The sequence below is a fragment of the Mastacembelus armatus genome, chromosome 5 (assembly GCF_900324485.2).
Source record: "Mastacembelus armatus chromosome 5, fMasArm1.2, whole genome shotgun sequence".
Classification (NCBI taxonomy): Eukaryota; Metazoa; Chordata; class Actinopteri; order Synbranchiformes; family Mastacembelidae; genus Mastacembelus; species Mastacembelus armatus.
Genome location: NC_046637.1, coordinates 25945804 through 25956425, shown reverse-complemented (window position 1 = coordinate 25956425; position 10622 = coordinate 25945804). Strand labels below are relative to the sequence as shown.

Here is a 10622-nt window from a genome sequence, read left to right as displayed (position 1 = left end):
GAAGACTCCTCAGTTGCAGGTCTTATCCAGCAGGGGACACACTGTGTCTTGTGTTTTTTGTGATGTCCTGAGCAATTATCATACTTATCTGCACTGTGGAGCAGCAGCAACTGCATACAGATAAGGAAGGAGATGAATCAGTGATATGTGGTTTTTATGGCGAGATTCTGGTCAATGGTCTCTCATATGTCATGCTATGCTCATGCTAATGGTGCCCTGTCAAATTTCAGTATAATCTAAACTCAAGTGTTGGCTCAGACAATGACATAAACAGTAAGGGTGTGTAAATTAAAAAGATTTTATTGTATAATAGCTCAAAATAGAATTTAACACAATCACCTTTAGATCACTTTTATGCTGAGAGAGGACGTGGGAAGTTAGGCAGGGAATCTGGATGAATATACTGTATATGTACTGCAAGACGGACTACCCAGTCCAAGGTATTGAAAGCTAAGCAAAACTTGTTTACATTAATCACTTTGACTTACAGAGCCCTAACAAGCAGGAGTTTCATTCAGTGTCAGTCTCTAGGCAGAGTTTCATCTGCTTGGAGGAAGTATACTTCAGTCTGTGGAACATGTACATGGAAACATGACAAATACCCTGGAGGTCTGAGTTGCTCTCCTCTGTAAATATGTGTCCCTGGATTGAATCAGGTTTTCTTTCGTTTCAGTCCAGTGGCCATCAGCAGCTCAGACACATTTGTCCCTCCTGTGTTCACTCTCTGTGCAGCAGGAGAATGATTGTCCACTTTTATTCCCCTAGTTAGGGTTTAGGAATTCTTAACAATACAGCTTAACACAGAAACAAAGTCAATATATACTTTATACTGTATAGAAAATAAATACAAATCTCTTTCTACACCACTGCTCTGAGCTATGACTCCTTTCTTATAGCTGTGATTCACAAAGTGTATATTTGACATTGTGTATATCTGTATGTGTGTGTGAGAGTTTTTGTCTCCATTTAAATGTGTACAATTATCTCAGCAGTCCTGGTGTAATAGCAGTTTCTCATTCTGCTTTGGCTGATGTTTGGTGCTGCCTTCTGTCTTTTGATTGATGATCAAAGCCTTGGGGCTGTCCTGGAGGAGGGTGCTGTGGAGCTTTCCTGCCCCCTCATCAGGCTCAGTGTCCCAGCCCTGGCCTGCCAGCAGCAGCAGTATGATTGCGAGTAGCAGGAGTGTAACTGCTGTGGAGGTCAGCTCTGGGCTTAGCTGTAGGCTGGGCTGAATCTCTGGGACATCCTTGGTCCTGAATGAAACACACTGAGGTTTTCTGCTTTCTCCTGGTCTCCTGTTGGTGTACTTTGCACCCTCACTGACCCCTAAATGTAGACACACGCGGTAAAATGTCTCTGCCTGCAGGTGAGTCAGGTTGAAGCTCTGTGTGCCAGCCAGGATTCGTGTGGTGTATGTGGGAGTGTGGGCGTTTGAATATATGGCTTGCCAAGATAGGCGAGTTGAGGGGAGGTTGCGTCCGCTCTGCCAGGATAGGATAGCATAGTGTTCTCCAACCTCCATCACCTCCAACCTTGCATCCGCTCTGTATAATGGAAATGCCTTCAGATTGGCAGTCATGCCCCTGTTTCTTTTCTTTCCTCTGCTATGCACTCCCACTGTCACACTGCGTGTATCTGCTCCCAGCGCGTTCTCAGCTACACAGGTATACAGTCCTGCCTCGCTGGGGGTGACCTTGTTGATCTCCAGAGTTCCCTCAGGCAGTAGCTGGTAGTGTTTGGAAGGCATACAGGGACTATCAGCTTTTACATGGCTGGAAGAGACACTGGAGGCCGATGTGTGATTGAATCCCTTAGAGGAAGTCTGGCACAGAGCAGAAGCTGATAAACCTTTGGATGCATGGCTTGGTACAGGACCGAGTCTCAGTCCAGAGGGAGTTACCCAGTAAAGCCGAGGCTGCGGGTCCGCAAGGGCTCTACAGTGCAAAACAAGTTTGCCTCCTTCTTTTACTCCCACATAGGAGGGGAGGGAACTGGTGGGGATCATGGGGAGGCAGGAGGCAGACATCTCCCTGGAGGACACCTCTCTGACCCTGCGAGCTCTCAGCTCTGGGGGTTCAGAGCACAAGGTAGCCTGGGGTTGGATGAAGCGCACCATCCGAGTTGTCTGTGTGTCTCTCTCAATGTGAGGGTGGGAGGCCTCCTCAGCAGCCCAGTGAAACAGGCAGTCACATCGTAGTGGGTTGGAGTGTAAGCTGACCTCCTGAAGATTGGGCAGGGAAAGCATGATGTGCTGGTGCAGAGCGCTCAGAGAGTTGGAATTAAGCATTAGACTCTCCAGTCTGCTCAGCTGTAGGAAAGCCTGCGGATGAATGTAAGAAAGACGCGGGTTGTTGGTGATCTCCAGTTTGGTGAGCTCTGGAAGATTCGCCAACGCAGCTTTCTCGATGGACACCAGCTCCTCCATGTTGTTCAGGCCAAGCTCCTTCAGGTGCATCATATTTTGGAAATCTCCTGTCTCGATCAGTTTGATGCGGTTCTTGTTCAGGTCGAGGAACTTCAGTCCTGGGACTCTCCTCAGGGCCTGTGTAGGGACCTTGGTCAGCAGGTTATCATAGAAAGACAGGCTCTCCAGGCCATCCAATCCTTCCAGTGCTTTTTCAGCCAGGCCTCTCAGACCCATTCCACCAAGCACAAGACTCCGGAGGGATTTTAGGGCCATGAAACCTCGCTCAGGAAGGGCCTCCACAGGGTTTCCCCCAAGCATGAGAACTTCCAACCGGGGCAGAGCACTGAACCACCGAGGATTAACGGTGGTTAGTCTGTTGTTGTTGATATGAAGGCGAAGTAGGACGTCCAGACCAGTGAAGGCTCCAGGTGCAATAGAGTGTAAGTTGTTGTGACTGAGAAAGAGTTCCTGCAAAGCCGGGAGTGAGGAGAAGGCAGCCTCAGGGAGGTGACCGAGACGGTTTTCCTCCAGGTGTAGAGACAGCAGAGAGGGCAGGGAGGAGCTCTGAGTTATTGTTCGGACACGGCTGAAGTGATTCTGGGAAAGGTCAAGGTCGGTGAGGTTGGGGAGTCGGTGCAGCACCCCAGTGTCAAGCTCAGACAGGAGGTTGCTCTGCAGGCGCAGGGTGTGCGTGATTGCTGGTATGGGTAAGGGGAGCTTGGTCAACAGCAGGTCGTTGCAGTCCACAGTGGGAGCCTCATGGTACACCGAATCAGGGGAGAACCATGGCTTGATCTGACACACACACCGCACCGGGCAGGAGACGTGCCATGGCAGTGCGTGGGGTAACGAGCCCAAAACACCGGGCACACACACGCTAACAAACACACACAGGAGACACTGTGACTGGAGAAGCACTAAAGTCGGCCTCATAATCCTCACGGGTCACAGGTATTGACTCAGACAAAGTGAGGATGAGTTTGTTATGATGGGATTAGAATGTATGATGAATCATTTGTCCAGAAATGTGTGTGAAGTGGTGTTTTTAACAGCTTAAAGGTGTGTGTGCAAACTGTGAAAGGTAGGCCAAACAGTTCAGTGATTCATAAAGTGGTAGCCAATTAAAGAGGGATTATATTATTGACAGCATTGTACAATGACTGGGGAGATGATGAACTGAAATGTGTATCTTTCCTTTGTAGCTGAACGTGACTGTACTATACCAAGAGTGTTTTTATGTGTAGCTTTGACTGCAGTGGGGGAACAAGGACTGCCAAATGGCTGTAGCTTGATAACGGCCTTTGTTGTCACACCATCGATCTCACATCCTCGCCACAGGTGGGGGACGAATGGTTTTGCTCACTGTTTATCAGAAAAAAAGAGGAGAAAGAAATAGATTCAGAGAGGAAAGGAGCAAAGAACAAACCTACCCAAGACTAAAATCAACTGCTTAATACAGCATGTTTAAACTAATTCTGTCATTTAAATACCAACACCTTTTTAAAGTTTTTCTCTCAATTCACAAAGAAGAGCATCTGAGGATTTGTAGAACTTTTGAGTTTTGCCATCAGAGCTTTATCAAGGTCACATGAAGTTTTACAGGATGTATTATGCAGAACCATAGAAGCAAAAAGGCTCAGGATGAGAAAAAAGACAATGGGCTGAAAAATAGGAACAAATAGAGGCGATTGTATTTTCTAAAGGAGCCTTAGTCTCGTGTAGTAGCCCATTTACTCATAGAATGACAGAGATGAAAGCAATCATGCAAAACGTGTGAGAGAGAAAGAAAATATAGGAAGAAATAATGGAGATTAAAAACAGTGCTTTGCTGAAAGTGTTACTTTCAGTCTACAGCAGAAAAGGTAAGTATGCAGGAGTGATGAAATCATGTAGCATATAAAAATTTCATGTTAGTACTTCACATTCAGTGCCTGTTAGAGCATAGTGTCCCACAAATGTCATTCATTATGTAACAGTTAAAAAGACTCCAAGGATCTTTTATATTATCAGCGTTTTGTACTTAAGGCTAGAGTGAGTCCATGAATGTAGCTGCTGCTGGAACAAATACATAAACAGAGGCACACACACAAAATACATCAGCGTTACATCAGTATTTACATTTACAGCATTTGGCAGACTTATCCATAGCGACTTACTGCTCAGCAAGCTGGTCAAATTAACTGATCATTTGGCAGCAATGAGATCATCCCAGCAATTAGCTGACAAATGGTGCAAAAACACTCTACAGGAAAAAAATTTGGTGTCAACCTGTTTTTGACAACATTTTTATACTGCATAGTACACACAATTCAGATTCTACTTTCTAGGTAAGACTGAAAATACAGGCCAAAGGTGTGCTGTAGGCTAGTATTTGTATTTATCACAGTATTTTTTAGCTTCCCTTAACCAGTATTCATTGATTTTTGTCCACTGTGGTGTGATTTGACAAGCAACACTGACATACTGTCACCTGGTAAAGTTGTTACTGCAACAACACTAACAGTGACCTATTTACACATTAAGAAGTCATGAAGCAACCTTACCATTCATTTACACGTCTGTTTGTATAATAATTGGTATTATCATTATTGTTCACCTGCTAATTGTTTGCCTGGTGCTATTTGTTGACCATCAGATGATTGTTGTTGAGGTTGCATCATGTATATCATTTGAAAGCAGAAAGCTGATAATTATTTCTGGATAAACTCTATTTAAGAATCAACTATAAATGCATATAAACATTTTGTAACAAGAGAGCATTCAACTCCAAATAATTACCTTTAGTGCTAACTTATGAGAGAAGTACTTATAGGAACAGTAACCATTTTATGTTGGGTGTTTTTCTGGCTTTGACTGAATGATTCTTAATGGACTATGGGTATTATTATTGCAATACTGACAGCACTTTGATGTAGGAAGAATTACACGTGAATGTCACCCCTGACACTTTTTTCAGATTCTAACTATAATTAGTAAGATTTTAACCACATTGATATAGTGCCTTTCTGCAGTTGTTTACAATTTGATGTGCGTACTCTCACAGACTCACAGCAGTAAGCTACTGTGCAAGGCGATTATCAAAGTGTCCCTAGTGTGTGTGTTTTTTAAGCAAATCTATACCTATTCAGAGCACTGGATAATAAGCACAAAATATTGACTATAATTAGTATTATCATCAATTAAAAAAAAAAACAAACAACTAATACATGAGAAACACACGTAAGTCGGCAGGCCATGTAAGACTTACTGCATAGTTGCCATGGAAACAAATCTTGCAGTCTCAGTCTGTGCCAGTGTTGTGAGATTTACTTTGTTCGACTTAGTTTTGGTCAGATCTGTGTGTCTTTTGATAAAAGCGTCGCTAAAACAACACTAAGGAGCCATCATTACTGCAACGCTGCATTTCCTCCATGAACAATCTTCTTGTTTCTGTGATGAACTGCTGTGTGATTGTAAAGTTGTCGTTTAATTAACTTTTAATCTTTTCTGACATGTGCAAAGTCTTTCCATCCTGCCAGCTGGTGCAGTAAAACTCTACATCTGTCGCTGAGGTCTGCAGTCAGCATGACTAACAGGAAGTACAGTATAACTCTGCGGCTTTAATGTGTGTGGAGATGCTTGCCAAGTCTTTTCCAATAACAAGGAGAAACCATTGACATATTCAATTTAGCACATTTATTGAAACAAAGATACAAGGTATTAGCGTCCACACACCATGTTTAAGTGTAAAAATTAGCTGTTCAGAAAACGAGTGTAAATCTGTAGTGTAGATCTATATGGCCTGTGGATGAATCAAAATATTTTGTCCTCATCTCACCCTGCTGATTCAGACTTTTTTATGGTTGCATAGACCACAAAAGGTTTTATTGATTAAAGTCAAAATTGAAAATGGAGTCATGCTGAGAGTTAAAAATAGCATAGCTTTTTTTTTAAAGGGCTTTTGACCCCATTTCCCTTAAATTCTTGTTACAAAACAAGACTCACTTCTCTTGCATTATGGTATAGATGCTGGTTAAGTGAGCTACAGCTGAGTGGTGAGAGACAAGTATTGCTCATGGTTCAGCAAGTCATAGTAAATAGACTGTGCCCACTCTTTTAGCAGAAATATTAGAAGAGTTGATTAGATTTGATCTAATATCAGAAAGTGTTTGGACATTCAAATATTTTGAATAATTATTTCAGCAAATATGAGAAAACATTTGATGGTTCCAGCTTTTCAAACCTCAGAATTTCATAATCCCCTTGTCATATTTGACAAAGCTGCATGTTCTTGGCTTATGGACTGACAGAACAAGAAGATCACTTTGAGCTCTGGGTAATTAGAATGGGCAATCAAAGATTTTATTGACAAAACAATTATTGGGTTAACTAAGAACATAATTATCAGAATGATCAATAATGACTGTTGTGGCCCTAATCCAAATAAATCAATCCGTCACAGCTGTATTAGTAATGCAGCTGTGGTTTTAACATGCAGGGTATGTACAGTACATGTCTCGCTTTAACCTCACATCAATACACACTTACAGTTCACTCTATCCCACTAGTCCATCCTACTGTACTCTGCAAATGCTCTTTATAATCACAGCATAGATTCAAATTTAAAAATCTAAATGTGGAATTTCAATTTTCCAAACTACTCAGCTTTTCTGGATTGTTGGATGGTCGTATCAGTCCCTCTACTCAATAAAAGTGCGGTGTAGGTTTCTGGCTCAATAACAAATCTATCCACATCATTATTGGACAGATTTGTCTTGTTTGTTTTAAATGAATACTTAACAGTATTCGCTCATAAGAATACTCTGAACAAATTTACAGTGTTTCCCTCTCACATACTCACTATGAGGTCTCAGAACATACACTGAAAACATATGCACTTACACAAACTCACAAACTTTGTTTTCTAAAGAGAAAGTTACTTTTTATATCTTTTAGTATTTCTGTTTTTCTAAAACCATGTGATTTGGCACAGTCAGTTAATTAAAGTCAGTCAGATAATTAATTACATGGTGGTATCTCTCATTTAATTGGCAATTAATGGCAGAACTGTCACATTCATGCTTCTACAGGAGGTCAACTCCATTTGACTTTGCCTTTTTCAGTGTAGCAGAGAAAGAAAGTCTTTTAAAAACCCATATTTCCTAAAAGATGCAGGGAGAAAAATAGTCACGGTGTAAAAAGACATGTTGACATGAAGTGGTCCATTGCATAAGATTTGTTTGTGCTGTACAGCTACAACAGAAAGAGACACTGCAACAGGGTGGAAAGGAGAGAGGGTGGATTTAGAAAGCATGAGAGAGGGATGTATGACAGATGAAATGCTGAATACAGAAACTACTACTAATAATAATAATAAGAGATGCACTGCCCTGCAGCTGAATCTGTTCCAGCATGCAAACAGACTTATGATTTATGTCCCCCCCGATGCCCCAATCTCCTCCATTTCATAATTCACATTCACCTGCTGCCAACACCTTTGAATCGATACTGTTTTCACTCTTTTATGACTGTGCATGCATGGATCATCAGCTGCACATGTGCATGAGCACAAATGTGTATGAGAGTGCTGCAGTGTCATGTATGCTTAGAAAATTTTATCAACATATCCCAGGTTTCTTACCGCACCAGAAGCGCTGACTACATTTCCCGCTGTCGTTTCTTGCCTGCTTGCTTCGCTGTCAGTCGTGCATATGCTTCATGTGCTGGGATGCTTTTTCTTCTTCCCCCTCTCGATCATACATGTGCATGGAGCTCTTAAGATTCCTGAAATATCACTTCCCTAGCTCTCTCTCTCTCTCTTCGTCACTGGAGCTGAAGAGAAAATTGGCACAGACTGAATCTCTCCCTCTCTCGCCCTCTCTCCCTCCAGCTAAAGAGGAGATGAGGTGTGTTCTGCAGCAGAGCTCATGTCCCTCTCCTCCTCTCTTTCTACTGCCTCACTCTCTCACCAGTCTCTTTTCCTGTGTCACAAGCGTTAGTGTTACATGTAGTGTGTTGTTTTTGCTGGCTGAGAAGTTTTCTTTGGCTCCTGGTGGCTTTGAAGTTTTCTGTCATTGTCTGCAGATGAAAGACCTGGTTTTACAGTCAGATCATAAATGATAAAGGATTCAAAACAGCAGGAGAGACAGAGAATGATCGTTTCATCATTTCAGTATCTATGGTACAGTGCTAGTTCACTGCTGTCTGGCCGTTGTCTAAAATTCAACTGGAATGTCAAACTTTTTGTTAGAGCTGGAGCTGTGTCTCATCTCTATTGTCCCTGCAGCTTTGCACATCTCCAGTCTAAATTGCAGGACATGATTTCAGATATTAATTTTGCACTGTGTAAACTTAGATAACAGAGTAGCAGTAAGGCTTATAAGAGCTTCGCTTTAATGGTGCTCAAAGAGAAAGCAAGACAGAAAAGAGGCTGCGTATGGAGAGAATGTGAATTGACTTTGGATTTATAGTTATTACATTTCTCTGATTCCGCCATTATCAGTGCTTCCTACTCTGTTTTAAAGCCAGAACAGCTCTCCTAACAGCTTCTGTATAATGCCACACTGACAGGTGGTGGCTGCTGTTGGTAATTTATGTATGGAAGCACAGTAATTTAGTCCATTCTGGGTGCAGACTGAGAGGCTCTCAGACTTACTGCAGCATGAGAGTACATATTTTCAGTAACATCACTATAGGTCTTTAAGGAATAACTCATGGCATTACTTTACTTTGTATATTGAAAACGGAAAAAGCATTACCGTATGACAGTTGCTCCAGGCTGCAGCAATACAGAAGTAACATGATCAATATCACGCATGCAGCGCTGTAAGTAGTCTCCCACTGGATTTAACTTATTCACTCCACATTTGATTCAAATGGTGTAAAGCAGGTGGAGACAGAAGGGGAAGTTTGTGTAAAGACCACCTGCAGTTACAGCAGTGTGTGTTCAGAGCAAATAACTTGAAAACCTAAATCACACTGTGAAACCTGTGCTGTGAAATGATGATGGTTGATATGTGCAGTTCAAACAAAACAACTCAACTGGTCCCTAAATCAGTTTCTGTGACAGGGCCTCACAGAAAATCAGCGTTTGGTTCAGTACATTTTCAAAGCTTCCATCATTAATATTTTTATATTAACAATATAAATCTATTTGTAAAATATGTCACAAATCATTCATGGCAAGAATCTACAGAGAATTAGAAATCATGCTCAGAAAAAGACAGAATTTGTTATTGTGCACAAAAACAACATTTGTCTGGGTTGATGTGGCAAAGCCCTAGTAGCCCATAGTGATTATCACAAATCACAACCTAACCATGTTGTTTAGTGCCTAAATCCAACCAAACATTTGTAAAGGTTTAGGAGGAGGCCTTAGAGACCAAAACAAAACTAAACACAGAGCCAATACTGGCCTTAAATTCAAGTGGACACAAACAAGACTCCAAATGAATGGTGTTGTTTTGTTTTTGAAGGGGTAAGAAGGCAAGACAGAGCATGATAATGTTCACAGACTCCCCCAGCCAGTCAGTTAATGCAAGTTTAAAGATACTTTTTTTCTAGTTCTTTCTCTCTGCATCAATTGTCTTTGTCCCTTCTTGCCATGCATGGCAAGTAAGACACTCGTAGAAAGAATACTAGAGTCAAAATTACCCTCACTGACATTGTGAAGTCTACAAACCAAAGCTATTCTGAATAACAAAAGGTCCTGGATTAATGTTTTATACAGAATCTCCACCCTCCTGAGGTTTTACTTCATTGATTGCTGCAAATGTATAAATAGGATAAAACAAAAGACAAAATTCGTTGAAAGTTTTCTTTGATGCTGATTATTAAATATTCAGACAATCTGAAATGATGACATTCAGGGTTTTTACTGGGTCAAACAACGCATGCAGCCGGCACAAACTTCCATGAGAATATGCATTTTTTATTTTAGCACTTTGAGAGATTATTAAATGATGTGCCTTTGAAGAATGAGGAGAATATAGAAACACAACCTCTGGTCAGTGATGAAAAATACACCAGTGCCGATGCTGAATCGCACAGACTTTGGGCAGCTCTTCCTCATCATGAAAACAAGTGCTACGAGACTATTACAAAAACAGTGTCTATGTGAGCATGTTTGTGTATCGTGTATTTTTGTGAAAATCACTTGAGACCAGTGCATGTGCTGTAGAGACATCTTCTTCTCTGCTGAAATCTGATAGTGCTGTAAATGCTCTTTCTAGTTCAA

The 10622-nt window shown here is 41.5% G+C and overlaps 1 protein-coding gene across 1 annotated transcript; it reads right to left on the bottom strand.

Moving 5' to 3' along the window:
- Window positions 1–985: 985 nt before the first annotated feature.
- On the bottom strand, window positions 986–3343 carry lrrn2 (leucine rich repeat neuronal 2). Its single transcript, XM_026307358.1, has one exon. It carries the CDS (start codon window positions 3338–3340, stop codon window positions 986–988), a length of 2355 nt encoding a protein of 784 aa, XP_026163143.1. The 5' UTR covers window positions 3341–3343.
- Window positions 3344–10622: the final 7279 nt, after the last annotated feature.